At 37.1% G+C, this 22,113-nt stretch overlaps 1 protein-coding gene across 3 annotated transcripts in view; it reads right to left on the minus strand.

The window, feature by feature from the left end:
- The window catches only part of IGSF11 (immunoglobulin superfamily member 11), a 128,162-nt gene that overhangs the window by 14,069 nt on the left and 91,980 nt on the right, over window positions 1-22,113 (minus strand). For 2 of the 3 annotated variants that reach the window (XM_053903384.1, XM_019448435.2), the window contains exons 2-4: window positions 11,491-11,654; window positions 9,874-10,081; window positions 7,048-7,203 (exon numbers count right to left, since the gene is read on the minus strand). In XM_053903384.1, the coding sequence (XP_053759359.1) occupies window positions 7,048-7,203; window positions 9,874-10,081; window positions 11,491-11,654 (528 nt within the window). The remainder of the gene's footprint in view (window positions 1-7,047; window positions 7,204-9,873; window positions 10,082-11,490; window positions 11,655-22,113) is intronic. The other variant, XM_053903385.1, reaches the window with a different exon arrangement.

The raw sequence follows: 22,113 nt of genomic DNA on the forward strand, positions 1-22,113 counted from the left end.
AAGCTCTCAGATTACAGATTGAAAACTGAATTAAATCTAGACATATGCTACTTACAAATAATACACCTAAAACATAAAACATGGAAACCTGAAAGTAAACGAACCATAAAATAGAAACATACCAGCAAGAATTAATCAAAGAAAGCTACAGTAGGGATTTCAATAATAACCAAAGTAAGGCAAAAATGCATATTGGGGCACCTGGATGGCCCAGTCAATTAAGCATCCGACTCCTGATTTCAGCTCAGGTCATGATCTCACAGTTTGTAAATTCAAGCCCTGCATTGGGCTCTGTGCTGATGTTACAGAGCCTGCTTCAGATTCTCTCTCTCTCTCCCTCTCTCTCTGCTCACACACTCTCTCAAAATAAATAAATAAACTTAAAAAAATTAAATTCATATTATAAATAGAAACTCAGTGAGATAGAAAACCCTCTGTAAGTACCTAATTGATACAGGCTGAGGATAGGTTAAAAAAAATTGGCATAATTGCAAGAACAAATTGAGAAATCCACAACCCTACTCTGTGATTTTTAAACACATCTCTCTCATAAAATAACTGAAACAGATAAGATGTTGGTAAAGATATATAACATTTGAATCAAGTTTCATATTATATATACAGCCATAACTTGTTTTGTTGTATTTCACAGATACTGCCTGTATGAACTGGTGGTCTGTGGAAACCTTGGATTGAACAAGCCTATCAGAACCATTCTTCAAGAGCATCTGCTCACTTTGTGTCTCTGTGTCACATTTTGGTAATTCTGACGATATTTCAAACCTTTTCATTATTATTTCATTGGTCATGGTTACCTTTGATGTTATTGTAATTGTTTAGTGTTGCCACGAAGTGCACCCAGATAAGACAGCAAACTTACTGGATAAATGTATGTGTGTGTCGACTGCTCCAATGACTGGCAATTCTCCCATCTCACTCCCTCACCCCAGGTCTCCCTATTCCCTGAGACACAACAATACTGAAATCAGGTTAACCAGTAGCCCTTCAAGTGTTGGCCTCTAAGTGTTCAAGGGAAAGGAAGAGTCACATGTCTCTCCCTGAATCAAAAGCTAGAAATGATTACGTTAGGTAAGGGAGGCATGTTGAAAGCCTAGACAGGTCAAAAGTTAGGCCTCTTGCACCAAACAGTTAGGCAAGCTGTGAGTGAAAGGGAAAACTCCTAAGGGAAGTTAAAAGTGCTACTCCAGTGAACACATGAATCATAAGAAAGCAAAACAGTGTTACTGCTGATACAGAGAATGTCTGAGTGGTCTGGACAGAAGATCAAACCAGCCACAACATTCCCTTAAGCAAAGCCTGATCCAGAGCAAGGCCCTAACTCTCTTCAGTTCTGTGAAGGCTGAGGAAGTGAGGAAGCCACCGAAGAAAAGTTGGAAGCTGGCAGAGGTTGGTTCATAAGGTTTAAGGAAAGAAGCCGTCTCCGTAACATAAAAGTGCAAGATGACGCGGCAATGCTGATGTAGAAGCTACAGCAAGTTATCCGGAAGATCTAGCTAAGATAATTAATAAATGTGGCTATACTAAACAACAGATTTTCAGTGTAGTCAAAATGGCCTTCCAATGGAAGAAGATGCTATCTAAGACTTTCATAACTAGAGAGAACTCAATGCCTGGCTTCAAAGCTTCAAAGAACAGGTTGACCCTCTTATTAGGGGCAAAGCGGCTGATGGTTTTAAGCTGAAGCCAATGCTCATTTACCATTCTGAGAATCCTAGGGCCCTTAGGAATTATGCTATATCTATCCTGCCTGTGCTCTATAAATGAAACAACAAAGCCTGGATGACAGCACATCTGTTTACAACATGGTTTACTGAATATTTTAAGCCCACTGCTGAGACCTACTGCTCAGAAAAAAAGATTCAAGATATCACTGCTCACTGACAACGTGCCTGGTCACCCAAGAGCTCTGATGGAGATGAACAACATGGTTAATGTTGTTTTTGTGTCTGCTAACACAATACCCATTCTGCTGCCCATGGATCAAGTAATCATTTTGACTTTCAAGTCTTATTATTTAAGAAATACATTTCATAAGGCTACTGCTGCCCTTGGTAAACCTTCATCAGTCAGCAGCCATCAACATCGAGCCAATATCTTCTACCAGCAAAAAGACTGTAACTCACTGAGAGCTCAGATGATGGTTAGCCTGTTTTAGAAATAAAGTACTTCTATCTTATTTATTTTTAAAATATAATTTATTCTCAAATTAGCTAACACACAGTGGATACAGTGTGCTCTTGGCTTCGGGAGATAAAGTACTTTTAAATTAAGGCATGTAAGGGGCGCCTGGGTGGCTCAGTCGGTTGAGCGTCTGACTTCACCTCAGGTCATGATCTCACAGTCCGTGAGCTCGAGCCCCACGTGGGCTCTGTGTTGACAGCTCAGAGCCTGGACCTGTGCTTCGGATTCTGTGTCTCCCTCTCTCTGCCTCTCCCCCTATTCACACTCTCTCTCAAAAGTAAATAAACACTGAAAAAAAATTTTAAGAAAATTAAGGCACATAACTTTGTTTTTTTAAGACATAATGCTATTGCACACTTGACAGACTGCAGTGTAAACATAAATTTTACATGCACTAGGAAACCAAAAAATTCACTTGACTTGCTTTACTGTGCTAATCACTTTATTGTGGTGGTCTGCAACTACAACCACAATATGTGTGAGGTGTGCCTGTGTCTCCACCCCAGCACCTGTAACTGGGCACCATAGCTCTTAACCATTCTCTGCCTTGTTCGCTCTACTCCAAACATGCTGGCCTCTTTGCTGTTGATCCCAAACACCAGGCACACCCCAGCCTCAGGGCCTTCAGATGGCTGTTCCCTCTGCCTGGAATGCTCTCCAGCACCCATATTCACATAGCTCGTTCCTTCATCACTTTTACATTCTTAGAATATCATCCTCTCAGTGAGCTTACCCTAAGCACTTTATTCAACACTGCAGCTCCTTATGCCCCAACAAATCCATTTTACCCTCATTTATGTTTTCCCCACGGAAGATATCACCTGGTAATAAAGTGCAATTTACTGATTTGTTATATTCAATCTCCACCCACTAGAAAGTAAATTCTATCAAGGGAAGAAGCATTTCTGTTCTGTTCTCTGCTATATCTCCAGCACCTAGAACAGTGTCTAGAACCTAGTAGGTACCCAACATGTATTTGTTGAATGAAGTAATGAAGAACAGAAATTATCATCAATATATAGAAGAACAGATAAAACCAAAAGCTTGGTTTAACAAGATTGATCCAAAAATAAAAGATGAAAAGCATTAACAATTAATAATGAAAGGGGGAATATAATAGTTTTTAAATACATAAGAGAATAATAAAACTAATGGTATTATAAACACTAGTATTTATTAAGTGCATATTCATGCCAGATGCTGTTCTAAAAGTTTTACATGTTTTCATTTAATTTTTATTCCATGCCTGTGAGGCAATTACTATTATTCTGCCCATTTTACATGTAAGAAAACTAAGGCACAAGGTCACATAACCAGCCATCCCTGCAGCCAGGATTCCAACCCACATCCTCTGACTCCAGAACCTGTACTCTATTTTCATATAGAGATATTATGACTAATTTAATATGTATAATCTCAGACCAAAAAAAAGATGTTTCCTAGAAAAATAGAGAAGATACAGAAAATCTAAAACTTACACCATTAGAAAAACTGAATCAGGAGTCAAAAATCTACCAACAAGACAGCAGGGCAAAGCTTTTATAGGCTAATTCTACAAAATCATCCAATAATCTCCAATTTATTCATACTATTTCAGAGAATTGAAAAAGAGGGAAAACTGCCTAACTCATTTTATGAGACCCTTATATAATCTGATACTAAAATTGAACCAGGGCAATGGAAAACAAAAAAAAAAAATCACAGACAATTCTCACTTATGATCACAAATGCAAAAATTCTATTAACATGTTAGCATACCAAATGGAGCAATTTATTTAAAATAATCACAATCAGGGGCGCCTGGGTGGCTCAGTCAGTTAAGCATCCAACTTCAGCTCAGGTCATGATCTCATGATTAATAGGTTTGAGCCCCACATCATGCATCAGGCTCTGTGCTGACAACTCAGAGCCTGGAGCCTGTTTAGGATTCTGTGTCTGTCTATCTGTCTGTCTGTCTGTCTCTCTCTCCACCCCCCTCCCCTCCTTACTCTCTCTCTCTTTCAAAAATAAATGTTAAAAAAGTTTTTTTTTAAAAAATCACAATCATATAGACTTTATTCCAGAAATGCAAGGATATTTAACATTAGGAAATATATTAATGTAACTGACTCACTGACATTTGGGGCCAGATAGTTCTTTACTGCAGGGGCTGTTCCTGTGCATTATAGGATGTTTACCAGCATCCCTAGCCTCTACCCACGAGCTGCCAGTAGCACCATCCTATCAGCTCTGACAACCAAAAAAATGTCAACTGAAAATGTCCCAGTTGAGAACCACCAATGCAGGGGCTGGTGAACTGGGACCAGACCCAGACACTTAATGGAACATGGGTCATTTGTACAGACCTCAGAAGCACAGACCAAACTAAGTACTTCATATTTCCTAAATACATTTCATTTCATTCAACAGATTATATATTTATTTTAATGTTCAAACTGTCCAAGATGTGACCAGAAGGAGCTCCTTCAAACTAGCCCCTATACACAAGGACAATTCTAATCCCCAAATATTATGACCCTGTCACTAACTGACTTCTGGAGTACCCTCCCTTGGTGTCAAATATTCTTTTCACAGAGAATACATCTTGAGTTTATATTAAGCAACTGCAAACATATTAATAAAGTGTTTTTAAAATCTAAGTTATTTGGTGGCTGGGTAGCTCAGTCGATTAAGCATCCAACTTCGCCACAGAGCACGATCTCACAGTTCATGAGTTCGAGTCCCACATCAGACTGTCAGTGCAGAGCCCACTTCGGATCCTCTGTCTCCTTTTCTCTCTGCCCCTCCCCTGCTCATACTCTCTCTCAAAAATAAATAAGTGTAAAAAGTATCTTTAAAAAAATCTAAGTTATTTGGGGATTATATGCTATTTTGAGATCTATCTTATTAATATCAGTACCAAGAGGCAAATTTAAAAAAAATTTTTTAATGTTTATTTATTTTTGAGAGAGATAGAGACAGAATGTGAGTGGGTTGGGGCAGAGAGAGAGGGAGGCACAGAATCCGAAGCAGCCTCCAGGCTCTGAGCTGTCCGCACAGAGCCTGACACGGGGCTTGAACTCATGGACTGTGAGATCATGACCTGAGCCGAAGTCGGATCCTCAACCGACTGAGCCACCCAGGCGCCCCCCAAGAGGCAAATTTAAATAAAAAATCTGACTCACTTAGTGAGCATTAGTGTGATAAATGAAGTTATTCAAACTAATTCTGATAATGAATCCTGAGTTTGGATTACAAAAGATAAACATTTTCATCAATAACATTCAAGATCACTTTCATATAGTACTAAAAAATATTTAAATTATACAGAAGACACCAAAAAAATTGACTAATACACACTTATTCAAAGACAAAGAGGTATGGAAGGTTCTTTCTATAGGTATTTCTCAACTTACATACAAGTAACCACTTTTAGCATTTATTTGTAATTCCAAACTCAACCCAGTATTTCACCAAAATGTTTTAAATATAAATCATAGAACTCTCATGCTGATACAAAGAATCTTGGAAATGACATTGTTTAATCCCCATATTAAAAAAAAAAAAAAAAAAGGCAACACCAGTCCAGAGAGGTAAACTGTCACTGAAATAGTTACTAGGAAATCTGGAATTTAAATATGGTTTTCAGGATTTCAACACAAGAGCTAGATTAAACATGCCACTTACATGTAAATGGAGAGATTAACACTTTAGTCCACCAGAAAAGCTATTCAGCCCACAGTGTGGCTGAAACATTTAGCAATTCAGCAATCCACAGGGAACAACGGTATTGCAGTAATCATTATCAGAATAACCCAAAAGTTATTACGTGCTGTCACTGAGAAGTTTTTTTACATACTACATTTTGGCTAGGTAAGTTAAAAGATGATAGGAAGGTCCATGAATAGTTCTGTCAGGATTCTCCCAGGCTCTGACAGAGCTGGTAGCCCTGGTGCTTTACCATGCCTAACTTTACCATACAAGTTAGGACTTTCCATCTCCATGACAGCCATATACTACCAATGGGGGCATATTTCAGGCACAATTCAGGTTGTCTGGAGCCTCTTCATTAACTGCCAACTCTTTTAACGTAAGATTTGTATACTTGCCCTGAGAACACTACAAGAGTATACAGGCTACAAGCCCTGAGTATACAAGAAAAATACTGTTACAGATGATGCAACATTCAAGGCTGCTAACTTTTATTTTCTTGAAATAGAAGATTTTAGATAAAACTCTGTAATTTTCCCTCATTTTATAAGTTCTCCTTAAATTTTCAAGAGTGTTTCCTTTGTTATCAAATTTAAATAGCTGGATTCACGTGTAGAAAATCATCGATGAGACTCATGCTTCCTCCATCTTTACCCGTCTGGTATAATCGACTCCTGGTTCTCCCATGATCTGAGGCCTTTTCCTGTTCTCTTTCCCATCTTCTTCCTCTACTTAGACTTGAGGCTGAAAACAGGATGATTGACCCTCTCATGATCGTGCTGATGTTTCTTATACTAAAATAGTCAGTTGTGCCTCAAGAAGGAAGTGGATTCTCAGTTACAAACTTCAAGGATCATCTTACAGTTAACACTATAAAGAAGCTACCAAGTAGCTATTTTAAATCCTCATTGTAATGGAACAGAATTTCCATAGATAGTAACCACTGGATGAGATACATAACGGCAGCATATGAGAAAGGATATGTTTTCTTCTCTTTAAAGTTGAAAACGCAAAATGATCCAGATAGCTTTTTCAGCAGTTATAGACACAGCGTGTTATTTTTCAAACTCTATTAAAGTTAATTATTTCATTGAGTCTTAGAATTGGAATTTTGCATGGTAACTAATGAAATGGGTAAAGCAACACCGTACATACCCTGAGTGGCTGTTGGAGGTAGTTTGAGGGTATTGTCTAACTTCTCCCAAAGGTAAGTTGGCCGAGGGATGCCTTCCTCTGAGCTACAGAGCAGGATGACATCGCTGCCGATATCCTGGGATCCTTGGATTTGGCAGTGTGGGGCAGAAGGGGGAACTACAATAGGAAGAGTAAGGAATAGAGTACGTATTTACTATCAGCCACCTGATGATGGAGGAGACATCAACATTCAGTGCACTGGAACCTCAGATAACAATGTTTATAGAACACATAACCAGAAGACTACCTCGTGAGTGATGCCAGTGACTAGTCAGGGCCCACAACTTCAGCTGGCAGGGGGCAAACATGGAAAAGGGGCTGCATCCTTTCATTATACTTTGAAGGAATCTTATGCTCTTCGTTTTGCATTCCTTCCTCTGAAGAAGAATGCTGAAGGTCCTTCCTGCCCACACACTGCCTTTAGAAACATGACTGAGCATACCCATGTTCACAGCAGCATTATTCATTATAGCTGAAGGACAGAAACAGCCAAGTATCCATGGATGGATGAATGGATAAACGAAATGTGGTACATACATACTAGGAAATGTTATTCGGCCTTGAAAGGGAAGGGAATTCTGACATGTGCTATAGCATGGATGAGCCTTGAGAACATTATGCTAAGTGAAATAAGCCAGTCATAAAAAGACAAACAATAAATAATTCTACTTATATGAGGCACCTCGAGTAGTCAAATTCATACAAACAGAAAATAGGAAAGTGGTTACCAATGGCCGGGAGGAGAAGGAAATGTTGTTTAATGAGCACAGAGTTTTAGTTTCGTAAGATAAAAAGGGTTCTGGAGAGTGGCTGCGCAGCAGTGTGAATGTACTTATCCCTACAGGTCTGTACACTTACACACTGGCTCAGATGGTAAGTTTTATGTCATGTGTATTTTACCACAATTAAATTTTTTCATTACTGAAAGAAGCCACTTTTAGAAAAAATATTTCAAGGAAGAGCAACCACTGACCCTGCCAGCAACTCTCTGGGTAAGACGACCCTGACAAGATTCTTTGTTACTTTACAAACAAAAACCTGACAGACCTACTTTATGCTAAATTCTGCTTTATGGTGGGGGAAGTTAGAGTCAAGGTCAAGTGTGTCTACTACTTGATCATAATGCAGTGGACATTTTATAATCATTAAGACAAATAAGCACATAAAAGACACAAAATTTAAAAATTATGAAAGAAGAACACTAACGGAAGAAGGCAGTGCTTTGTAGTAAGAATGCAAGCAAATAAAAATATCAGCTAACCCCATGGCTTGGAGTCTCATGTTGGCGGATGGAGGAAATAAAGTCTGAATCCAATGATGGTATACTTGTAATGCTAACGACTTTTCGAGAAATATGTTCAACCTTTCAAAAAGGAATGAACAAATGCATAAAAGGTAAGTGCAGTAGACAGAGAAACCAGGAAAGGAAGGGGTGGGGGAGAGAGAACCATAAAAGGGTATTAGGTAGGAAAAGTAAAAAATCTCAGAGAATCCTACTTGCTGTGATGGGGTAAACCAGTTCCCTCAATTACTGCCTTCGACACTGCCACCATGATGCTATAAAGGAAGCCCAAGATAATTCTTTAAAGGTAGCATCAACTATAAAAAACATTAAAGGATTTTTTTCTTCTTTTAAAAATTGAAAAAATTAACTTAGATAATGTGGGAAGACAGTCACCTAATTTGCAGGTATAAACATCAGAAAAACACTGAAACTCCATTAGTGCTCTATATTCGGTACTTGAGTGTTTTTAAATCTCTGTATTTAGTAAAAACCTCTGCATAATTAAAAATTACACAATTCTGAATATACTACAGTGTTTCTAAGATAGAAATCTCCAATCTGGTCCTTAGTCTTCTTACTTTGTTTGAAGACTAGGAAAACAAGGCACCATGGCTATCGCATAGTCTCACCCAAAGAAGGAAAATGGTATCCTCAAGTACCTCAACAACGGAAGGGAAAAGAAAGGGCAAGAATTTGCCAAGGAATAAGGGAGAAGATTCTGAGCCAAACAGGTGAAGGACAATCAAGAGTATCAGCCTTCTCTAACTACCTCCTAGGTCTCCCCCAGTGAACTGAACTTAACTGCATTTAGGAGGCAGTGTTTTATTTTAGAGGCAGCAGAAGTGAGAAACAAAATGTGTTTAGAATGGACTTAATTTAGTATGACGTATTGTAAGTATACTGTATAATAGAAAAAGTGCCTGTGTGGGACAAGACATTGTCTATGCCACCTGTAAAAAGGCCCTAAAACTATACAGTCTCTTAATACAGTATTGAGACCAAATTGATCATATGATTTATCATTCAAAAAGGATGTTTTACTGAAATTATGCCAGGACATGAGGGGTAAGCCGAGAACTGCAGTGAGTCTCCTCAGTCTATGTAGACATGAAGCAGTCATTTTTTCTCACGTGTGCTGAAACTTCTGCTTTGTACAGAAAATAAATGATTCTTGACTTAACTTGCTCTCAATGATAAGTCCTATCCTGTAAACACTGAAGAAAAGTGAGAGGCCACTTGTGATTGTGTTTTTTACCACCTTTCTCCACTTTCAGGACAAATCATTTAAGAAGCTTTAAGGAGCCACCAGAAGTGGCAAAAGGGATGGGAAGACTATGCGTAAAAAGCACAGAGACGCAGAGTCCAGGCAGGGCAGATAGGAGAGGAATCAAGAAAAGGATGCTAGCAGACTGAAAGTGTAGAAGGATGGTCAAAAGTAAGTATGCTCGAGTACAGTCACAGCATAAGGAAAGCCAAGATGCCTGCAACATCCTGCCACTCACCTAAAACTGTGAGACCGGTGACCCCAATGTTTCTGCCCCCTCTATCTGGAAGGTTGTTGACCAAACACTGGTAGGTGCCTGTATCTGACAGCTGAGTGTTATTAATGAAGATAGAGACGTTGGTGGCCGGCATAGTGCCTGTAAATCCTACCCTACCATGGAACCGGGGGGCACCATCGAACATCTGTCCACCCTGGTACAGAATGACCTGGAAAAGAAAGTAAAATAAATAAACTGGCCACTACATTCCCTTCTAGACACATAACACATAGCAGTAACTATCTGGTAGATCGTAGACTGCATCAAACATTGAAAAACTTTCTTACCTTAAACTTGTCCCCAACCCTTTACTACAGCATCAGTGCACAGGCATATTTGGGGATTCTGAATTCTCAGATACCAAATTAAAATAACACTGTTTCCTTGTCTAACTCATCAGAATATAGAAAATGTCTTTAGTGCAATCTTCCTATCAGCCCATAAATATTTTTATTCAAATAATTCCAAAATAAAAAGTTTAAAAAATTAGCACTGCCATTCTCATGCTTACCAGGTCACAAGAGGACAGATCATGGCTACAACCTGAACATAACTAGTCATGAGAGAGAAGAAGCGTTGCAGATCCCTGATTACTATTCTTATGTCCGTTTCTATTATCAAAATTAACTATTCAGGGGAGAGGACTCAGAATGCTCCTGCCAAAAGCCTTGTGGGCTGAGAATGAGAAACTTGCTTCTATTTCAGTTCTATCTGTAAATATTTGGGCAACTACACTCAAGTCTTTCTTTGCCTCCTAAAATGATAAGGTTGAACAAAATGATCTCAGAGGCTTAGTCTAATTAATTAGAAAAATTCCATGGTCTAAAGAAATGAAAGAAGCTTCTAAATATACATATTTGAATTCATATCAGAAAATTTAGCTTATCAAGTATTTTTAGGTAGTAATAAGCTCACTGAAGCAGAAAAGCTTCGTAACAGTAATAAATTATCTTTGGGAATAAATGCGTAACCGTGGTTACAATTCATTAATTTTCTGAGCATTATTTTCTACAACAGTTAATATCAATTATGGGTCTTTTACCTGTAATTGACAGTTTACTAGGTAGTAGCTTCTATTTTTGTGTACCTTAATTTATTTGAGACTCTTTGAGGCTGGCTAGTATGCCTGGCTGTGTTTATTTTAAAAACACTTGTGAAATTAGACAAATAAACCAAGTACTACTATCTAATGTTACTTCCTTAATATTATCACTGTCTCTAAAACATACTCTCATCCATCTGTGTTACTGACAGTCCCTTCCTGTCAAAGCATATGTTACTTTTTCTATCTTGCTTTTTCCTATCAGCAACACCTTTTGGTAAAATTCCAGGTTCCTACGTAAAATTTTCAGAAGGATTCCCCTGACATATGTTAAAACAAGAAAGTCTCTTAAAAAGAGGATAATCTCTTCTGATGGTTGACTAATAACACAGGAGTAGGATTTAAAACAGCATAGGCACACAGAACGTGCCATCTTATCCTACCTAGAAATCAAATATATACTCAGGATACTTTCCTACCCACCTCTTCTGAAAAAATTAATATTTGAGAGGCAGCATGAAGTGGAAAAGAACTACCTGCTCAGGTTGATTAGCATTGGAGAGAGGAATGACCATCCAAATGACATTGAGGTTAATGAGGGCAGCGCTGGTAGTAAAAGTACAGGGCAGGACTGCCGTCTGGCCCCGGGCCACTTGGATACTCCCAGGGCTCTCAGAGACTTCCAGGGAAGCTGCAACACCTGCAAAGCAGAGAACAGGGAGGTTATGTGCTCACCCTTTCCTGACAGACCAAACCTCTTCAGAAAACGCTTGTGTGTTTTACATTATCAGTACTGTAAACAGACTGACATAATAATCTTACTAAACAATTTCTAACCAGTCATTGACTTGAAATAATAAAAACAGTTACCTTTATCTCTTAGAAACCACAAATGAAAAACATTAGCAGGTACTTACTTTATTTTGTAAGACAATATCAGATATTTGGCCAGATTCAAATACATGGGAGAAGTTAACTGATAGGGTTTGAACAAAACTTGCAATGGACGGGGAGCCTGGGTGGCTCAGTCGGTTAAGTGGCCAACTTTGGCTCAGGTCATGATCTCAAGGTTTGTGAGTTCAAGCCCCATGTCGGGCTCTGTGCTGACAGCTCAGAGCCTGGAGCCTGCTTCCGATTGTGTGTCTCCCTCTCTCCCTGCCCTTCCCATGCTCATGCTCTATCTCGGTCTCTCAATAATAAACAAACATTTAAAAAAAAAAACTTGAAATGGTGAGGACGGATGAGAAATAAAATGATTTTTTTTAAAGGCATCAATAATAGCACACTTAAAATTAAATGCTTACATATAAATCTAACAAAATATGTGCAAGATCTAAACACTAATAACTGGGGCACCTGGGTGGCTCAGTCGGTTGAGCTGCTGACCTCCACTCAGGTAATGATCTCATGGTCCATGAGTTCGAGCCCCGCATAGGGTCTGTGCTGCCAGTTCAGAGCCTGGAGCCTGTTTCAGATTCTGTGTCTCCCTCTCTCTGACCCTCCCCCGTTCATGCTCTGTCTCTCCCTGTCTCAAAAATAAATAAACGTTAAAAAAAAATTTTTTTAAATAAACACTAATGACTGTAAGACGCTAATGAAGGAAATCAAATAAGCACAAAAATGGATAGATATGCAATGTTCATGGATTAGAAGATTCCATTCTCCCTAAACTGACCTATAGATTCAGAGCAATCCCAATTCAAATCCCTGTAGGCTTTTTGTAGCTACTGAAAAACTAATTCTAGCAGACATGGAAAGGCAAAAAACGAGAATAGCCAAAATAATATTGAAAAATAAGAACAAATGTGCAGAATTCACACTATCTGATTTCAAAACTTGCTATACAGTTATAGTAATCAAGACACTGTGGTCCTAGCATAAGGACAGAACACCAGATAAATGGCACAGGATTTAGAGTTCTGAAATAAACATTTATACATATATTTTTTAATATGAAATTTATTGTCAAATTGGTTTCCATACAACACTCAGTGTTCATCCCAACAGGTGCCTTCCTCAATGCCCATCACCGATCTCCCTTCCCTCCCACCCCCTATCAACCCTCAGTTTATTCTCAGTTTTTAAGAATCTCTTATGGTTTGGCTCCCTCCCTAACTTTTTTTTTCTTCCCCTCCCCCATGGTCTTCTGTTTATATTTATAGTAAAATGATTTCAACAAAGGTATAAGACAATTAAATGGGGGAAAATAGTCTTTTCAATAAACAGTGTTGGAACAATTAGACATTAATATGCAAAAAATTAACTCAGACCCTTACCTCACAGGATACACAAAAATCAACTCAAAGTGTATCACAGACCTAAACATAACAGCTAAAACTATAAAACTTCTAGAAATAAACATAGAAGAAAATCTTTGTGACTGTGGGTTAGTCAAAGAGGTCTTAGATATGTCACGAGTACCATAAATCATAAAAGAAAACAATTAAAAAGTTGGATTTTGTTAAAATTTTAAAAACTATTGTACTTCAAAACATTTAATTAGGAAAATAAAAAGCCAAGGTACAGACTGGGAAAAAAATATCTGTAATTCACATATCTGATAAAGGACTCCAATATATAATATATATGATGGAACTATTACAACTCAATAATGAAAAGACAAACAACCTAATATTAAAATGCATAAAATACTTTAATAAACATTTATTTCAAAAAGTAATAAGCACATGGAAAGATGCTCAACATTATTACTCATTAGGAAACTGCATATTAAAACCACTGGAATGGCTATCATCAAGACAAAACCAAGAGCTCACAAGAATGTAGAGAAACTACAATCCTCATTCATTGCTGGTGGGAATGTAACATAGAACAGTCATAAACAGTTTATGTTTACCATAAACTTACCATACAACCCAGCAATTCCACCCCAGTAATCTACCCAAGTGAAAATATATGTCACACAAAGACCATGTATGTTCATGGTAGCATTACTAATATCACATCGCCAAATATCTTATCAACTGATTGGTGGACAAAATGTGGTATATCCATACAATTAAATACTACTCATGAATAAAAAAAAAACCACAAGTTACTGACACACCATGGATGAGCTTCTCAAACACATTTTGCTAAGTGGAAGAAGCCATATGCAAAACACTAATATACTGTATGATTCTATTTACATGAAATGTCCAGAAAAGGCAAATCTATAAGGACAAGAAGCAAATCAGTTGTTGTATGGGGCTAGAGAGGAGGGATGAGGGATTGATGCAAATAGGTTATATGCAACTTTCTAGAGTGATGGAAAACTTCCAAAACTGGATTGTTATGACGGTTGTACAACTCTATAAATTTCCAAAAAATAAATGAATTTTATATTTCAAATGTGTGAATTTTGTGGAATACATGTTCTATCTCAATAACTGTTAAAATTAAAAGAAGAAAATAGTGATCTATCAGAATCAAATCCTGGGAAGTGAAAATCAACTTTTATCTCTTCTAAAAAGAATGCCTGTGCCCCTGGGACTATAGAACAGTACAGGGCTAACAGGAGATTAAAACAGGCCAGGGAGATCCAAGAGAGAAGCTATTCTAATCACAAAAAATACATTAAGACCATGGCAGTATCTCAAACTGTTTTACTTTGAAGTGATATTATCTCAATTCTCCAAAAAAAGTAACACAATAACATATCGCTATGATTACAAATCATTTTTAAAAAAATAAATCTACATAACACCTTCCTTCTATAGAACTTCATGTTCTTCACATAGAGTCTGATGATGTTCTCAGGAGTTAAATTTGCAGGATAAAATGTTTCAAAAAATAAGCCATCTGTGATAGGATACAAAGCAGTTGGTAACATCAGGAAAAGCCTCTAAGTAAAATATTAGGGAAAGTCAGTTTTAAAAAAGGAAAACTGAAAGAAACTCAAGTGTTAAGTGTTAAGGCCAACAAGGAAGGTTGATCATGGAACAGCAATGAACAGGGGAATAAGCTACCTTCTAAGGTAGAAGCGGGTTAGGGCAATATAGTTGTTACGTGGTTTTAGAGTAAGTGTAGAAGCCAAACTAGCAACAAAACCTTCATCCTTTCCTTCCCCAGGTAATCCTCCAAGAAATGAAGGGAATGTGTCCCCTTTAAACAATACAGGATAATGTGTACCTTCCACTCTCAATTCATGAATTCCAAGGTGAACTCACACAATCTTTTCATACACATTTTAAAAAGAAAAAAAATGGCCAACATAAACTAAGAATGAAAGAGAAAGGTGTTGACGGAGGAAACTACCAAAATAGGTTAGGAGTTGAGTAAAGGAAGAGTAAATCCATAGGACAGGATGGGAGCTGAGGGGATGGGAGCAGGTCCGCTAGCAGAGACAAGCCGCTGAGTTGGTAGAAGTTATGGAAGACTGACTTCATCTACTTCCCATTTTACAGAAGATTAACTCTGAAATCTCAAGTACAGGCACGGCTATAGAAGAAATAAGAGATAAGAGATAAGAAAAGTATGAGTTTGAAGGTGCAGAGATCTAGTTTGAAATCTGGCAATTTCATCTGCTTAGCTGTGTGGCCCCATGTAAATCACTTCGTCTCTGATTCAGTTGCTTCCTCTGAAAAATAGGGCTAAATGTTACCATCACATCCTCATCAAAAGGGTATGACAATAAGGGCAGTAACAGAGGCTGACAGCTGATGATGACAACCATGACTGCTACTACTGCTATTAACATATACTACATACAACACAGACCATATGCCAAGCCCACATTTAGCACTACTTACAAACACATGTGCATGTGCACACACATGCACACTCATTTAATCCACACCCCAATCCTTTACTTAGTAACCTCCTACTCATCCTTCCTATTAGCTCATGTGTTACTTTTCACAAAAGAGCCTTTCCTGACCCCCCAGTCGAGGTCAGGCTGTCATAGAGCAATGTTCCTTTCATTCTGAACACTATCCAAACTTGTGATCACACTTTCATTAGTATTCATACTTATTACTTAAAATATCTTCACCAGTATACTGGAGGTCCACTGAGAACTCCATTACTTTAAGCACATAATTAAGAACTCAATAAATACATGTTACTGAATGGATCTAATTCCTTCAGTTTCCACGCAAGAGACCACAGTAGGGTCCAAAGAGACAGACTTGCCAAAGGTCTTAAGACTAGGACCTGTGTCTTCTGACTTCCCACAGTATGATGTCTGCTATACCAAACTCTCCCACAGATCACATCTCAGAAAACAAATGATAATGTTATCGCTTGTATTAAGATGAGACTGAAGAGATACTTTCTTACCAATAAAACTGATAACTGAGTGACAGAAACTCAATATATTTGTAATTATATCTCTTCTACTCTCAGTGTCTTACAGATAGGAACATTTAACATAAAAAGGCTGTTATGCTCTCTAGCTACCAGAATTCTCTATGGAACAGAAAGTCATCCAAGACCATAAAACATCATGTATTAAGACACCAGATACCAGAGCAAGTTTTAAGATAAACTATCCTGAAGGACTTACACAAAGAAAATGGCTGAGAACAGGCTACCTAACTTTTACAACTACACAAAGAATAAACGGGTCAGAAGTGAACATTTGTAAAGAGACTCTGAGAGACTTCCTTGTTAGAGCTTGGTGCACTTCAGTCCCATCCCATGCCCACTCAACAACAGGGCCTACATTCCTGGAATGTGTCAGGGCCAAGGACATCTGAGAGTTTCCAATGGATCAGAGGTGAACACACAAAGAGCTGGTGCAGGGTGATCTTGGATTCCGTCCTAGCGGGCTGAGGAGACTTCACCACAATGAAGCTGGGGGTAGACCTCTGACTTCCTAAAGGGCAGATCACCAGCATTCTAGAAACTACACATAGATTTCTGTATATAAATTGACTTTTCTTGTTTTGCTTTATTTCTAAACTCAGAGTGATCAGGAAAAAACTGTGTAACCTGCTTATGTTTTCATGTAGGAAAAGAAGAACTGGATCTTGAATAAATATAAAGAGATCGGGATGATAAAGTTGCTTTGGAACGGTCTCAGAATTCCTACTTAACATACGGACTAAACTGAGTACAACCGAAAATTTCTTAGAAAGAGTAAAAATAAGAAGGAGGGAAATGGGTATTTTTTCACATTTTAAATGATTAATTTTTTTCTATCTTATTAAAAAAACAACTAAAAACCCCATTTCCTTTTAGAGTGTATTTCCATGTTTGAAATTCTAGGCAGGAATTTAAACTTTAATGCTAACTATTAGATTAAAAATTCATTTAAAATACCTTACAATTTGCAATATTTACATGAGAAATGTATAATTTAAGAGCTGTTTTGGCAGCATTTTGCAGGCTTGAATCTTTTCTTAGTACTTTCACCCAAGAAAAATTAAGTCAACTCATGAATTCTGAATGACTCTAAGCAATTAAATAAGAAAGACATAAAGCACATGGCCCCGTTTCCTCTGAGGAGTTGAAATCATAAATAACAGTTGTCTATACTCTTTCTTTAGGCCCCTCTCAAGATTTAAAACCGAGAGAAATGCACATTTCTCTCAGACCAAGAATCACACATTAGAGGAAAAGAAACTGGCAGCAAAAAATCCTTAGAAGTCTTAAGAGGGATCATCCACACCACACAGCAGCCAAGGGATAGACAAAGGATATTTCACAGTGATCTGCAGACTCCAAGAACATGAAACGTCACCTGCAACACCCATCAGAGCCAGAACACCTGAAGTTCAGGAGGAGGACTGGCCAGAGCAATCCTACTGAGATTTCAAAACAGAGTATTCACTGATATCTGGGGAGCATGTACGCATGTTTCAGGATCAGCCCAAAGGCCAGAACACTTCCCCCTGGGAATAAAGCATCAAAAGGATCAACAAAGCATCAACAAAGGTCAACAAAGCATCAAAAGGATCAGATGGTATTTGGGAGGACTGTGTTGTCCAGTCACCCAAAATATTAATATCAGCAGTCACAAAGTGCTAATTGTGACTTATATGATTCCCCTACAATTCATAAGTGCTGTTTCTTACATTTAGAAAAACATAATATAAAATTCATTTAACCTATGCAAATACAGTTCTGTCGTTCCATGAGACTGAAGTAAATTTCAAAAAAAATAAAAATTCCATATTCTGTTTTCTGAAGGAAACACTGGAATAGCATAAGTCCCTAATATTGTAGTGGTTTTTAAAACAAATCACTTTCTCCTCATACTGTACCCAAATTTTCATTAAATAATCTACCATTATAATTATTATTATATGATTTTTAAACTGTCATCTGAACTAAAAAAAAATAATGTTTATATTAGTTGACATTAAATTATATTTTGGCCATCAACACAGTACTAAAATAAATGAAGAATAAATATCTGGTTAATTTGATCAATGTAGATGGCTTCATTATGCACTGGTCATCTATAATAATAAATCTGTAGGATCACTGGCAAATCTCTACTTCATTTGATGCCATATCAAACAATATACTTTACTGTTGGTACACAAAGGCAAGCTACTGTAAACTCACATATCCTTATCTTCTGGCTAAAGCACTAAATACTCCTACAGAGTCCATGACTCATAGTATTACCGTATTATATTTCTATGGTTTTATGGTTCCCTTCAGGTACTATTACAGTGCCTTGTCATTACCGTCTCCTTTTCAACCACAAACATTCCTTGGGGGCCATACTAAGGGCAAATAGCATGCCAGGAGATCTGGGTATTGAAATGATTTCCTCAGAGCAGACCCAGAGATGAGACAGAAGGAGCCCAAAACCCTGTACTGAACCAATGCTCATGGTCTACACTATCACTCTTCAAATAATCAAAAAGTATATATACATCTGCATATTTGGCCCTTTCATGCCATGCCGTATCTATTAGGTGAGTGACATTTCCTCAACAAGGGCTCCTAACACTTGATCAGAATCCTCTACAGCAAGTCTCCCACTATTATTGCCCTCTCCTGACTTTATATATGGCTTTGGGAATAGGTATCCTATTCCACTAGCAATTCTCTTTACAGGGATGACCACAGCCCAGCAAGGTGACAGACCATTTACATACATATTTGGTTTGGCCTATATTATATGACTCCAAGTTTTTAAATACTTTGAATCACTTACAATTAAATAACACAAAACTCTACATTACCAACTTACCTTGAAAAACTGTAAAAGTCAGTAACATTGGGCCTGCAATTTCACACAATTGATCACTGCTGCCTGTTAGACAAAGCATGAGCTCTCCACATTGTCACAATCCCCATCACCCTTATTACTCTACAATATGACCCACTTTACTCAGTCAGGATACCCGCCTGACTCTTGTGGGCATTTGTGTCTGCAATCCTTTCTGTAAAACTAAGTGAGTAATGTGATTATAACTAACTGTTTACAGAAGCAAGCCATAAAAGCAGAACCAGGTTTTGCAATGTTAAGATGGGACATGATGCTATGACAGCTACCATAGCCACAATTCCCTTCAGGGAAAGCAGAATGAGACAATTCCTTACACACAGGTTACCATGGTTTGTGACACAGGATCTCATTCACATCCTGACGACAAGTGATTGTACCAGAAATGGGCACCTGACCAAAAGAGTCACCTATAGACTGGACAGTTGTTTGTGAGGTAACTGTCATGAGATCCTGTCCAAAGATACTGCCAAACACAATGGTGCCTGGCAAATCAAGGAGGACCTTCCTTCTTGGTGGAGAGCTTGAAAAAGCAGCAGTATGTGAAGAGAGAAGAGCTAGGTCACTGAAGTAGGAATAAAGAGGGACATTAAATAATGATGAAGGCATCAATTCATCAAGGACATAATAGTCCTGTGTATGTACCTAACAACAGGGCTTCAGAGTACATGAAGCAAAAACCGATAGAACTGAAAGGAGAAAAATAATACCAATCATAGTTGAGAGATTGGAACACTCTTCTGTCATTAACAATAACATAGAAGAAATTCATAGAATAGATAAAAATCAGTAAAATACAGAAGACCTAAACAATACTACCAATGAATTTATCATAACTGAGTTTTTTTAAGACACTCTACTCAACATCATAGAATACACATTATTTTCTAGCACACATGGACCATCCACCGAGATAGACAATAGTCTGAGCTACAAAATAAATTTTAACAAATTTTAAAGAATTAAAATCATACAAAGAATGTGAATAAAATTAGAATTCAATAAAAACTTAGAAAATAATCAAAGATTCATGAAAACCTACTTCTAATACTTCACTTCAAAGGTGAAATTACAAGGAAAATAAGAAAATATTTTCAATTGCATGAAAATGAACATAGAACATTTCAAAATTTATGAGAAACAAAGTCCACTTAGAGAAAAATTAATAGCATCTAAATGCTCATATAAAAAGAAGGCTTATAATCAATAACTTAAGCATTCACCTTAAGAAAGTAAAAAGCAAATTAAACTAAAAGCAAGTTAAAAGAAGAAAAGTACAAAGAGCAGAATTCAATGAAAATGATAATAGAGTAAATCAATGAAATCAAAAGGTGGTTCTCTGAGAAGGTCAATAAAATTGATAAATCTCCAACCAAACTGCTCAAGAATGAGAAAGAGAAGAAACAGCTATGAAAGAGGGGACATAGCCACAGATTCTAGAGACAGTAAAAGAATCATAAAGGGATATTATAAATAACTTAATACTAACATGTTTGGTAACACAGATGAAATTAACAAATTTCTGAAAGGGACAAAGTACCAAAGCTCACGCTAACAGACAGAGACAGCATGAAGAGCCCTTTGACCATTAAAGAAAATTAATTTCATTTGCATTTCAAAATCCTCCCACCAAGATCTCACCAGACCCAAATAGCTTCATTGGTGAACTCTGCCAAACATTTAATGAAAAAATAATGCCAATTCTATCTATAAACTCTTCCAGAAAAAAAAATTCAGTTTATGAAGCTGGCTAACATTAATTATGCTGATACCAAAATCCAACAAAGACAATACATGCAGAGAAAATTACAGACTAACATCCCTTCTAAACATAGACATAAAAGTCCTTAAAATATTAGCAAATTGAATCCAGCAATATACAGAAAGAATAATTAATCATGACAAAAGTGATGTTTACCCCAGGAACACAAAGTTCACTCAGTATTTGAAATCAATATAACTTACCATGTCAATATACTAAAAAAGAAAACTATATAATTTTTTGATAGGTACAGAAAAAGGTGACAGTCAATGTCTATGCATTATAAAATATTCATTACAAAAACTCTCTTCAAACAAGGAATAAAAGGAACTTCCACAAACTGGTAAAAAGTATCTACAAAAAAAAACAAACCAAAACAAAACAGCTAACATCATATTAATGATTTAAAAAAAAACAACTTTTATAAATGGCTAAAGTTGTTTTCTTCTTAAGATCAGAAACAAGATAAGGATGTCTGATCTCGCCAGGTCTGTTCAACACAGAGGTCCTAGCCATTGCACTAAGGCAAGGATAAGGAGAAAAAGGCATATAGATTGGAAAGAAACAATGTAAAATTGTATTTATGTGTAGATAACACAATCATCTACATTAAAAATTCTAATAAATCTACAAAAAAGCAACAAATTTTAAGTAATTAGTTTAACAAGGTTGCAAAAACCAAGGTTGATATACAAATACCAACTACATTTTTAGACAGTAGCAATGAAATTTTGGAAATTAAAATTGTAAAAATAATACCACTTGTAATAGCATCAAAAAGATAAAACCCTTGCGGATAACTTTAATGAAATATCTGTAAGATCTATACAATGAAAATAACAAAGCTTTGCTGAGAGGAATTAAAGGACCTAAATAAATGAAGAGATAAACCACGGCCATTAATCAAACCTTATACTGCTGTCAAGTCTCCCTGAAGTCATCTACTAATGTAATAAAATTCTAATCAATATTCCAGTAAGCTATTTTGTAGAAAGTGTCAAACTGTTTCTAAAATATACATGTAAAAGCAAAGATCAAAATAGCCAAATTTTGAAAAGGGAAAAAAAGTTTGAGGACTTGCTGTACCTGATTTTAAAACATTCAATAAAGCTAAGGTGATCAAGATAGCGTTGGGTTGTCATAAGGACAGACTTATAGAGAGTCCAGAAATAGAACCACATGTATGTGGCCATTTTATTTCCAACAAAG

The sequence above is a fragment of the Panthera pardus genome, unplaced genomic scaffold (genome assembly GCF_024362965.1).
Source record: "Panthera pardus isolate Hobbes unplaced genomic scaffold, ASM2436296v1 HiC_scaffold_16, whole genome shotgun sequence".
NCBI classification, from domain to species: Eukaryota; Metazoa; Chordata; class Mammalia; order Carnivora; family Felidae; genus Panthera; species Panthera pardus.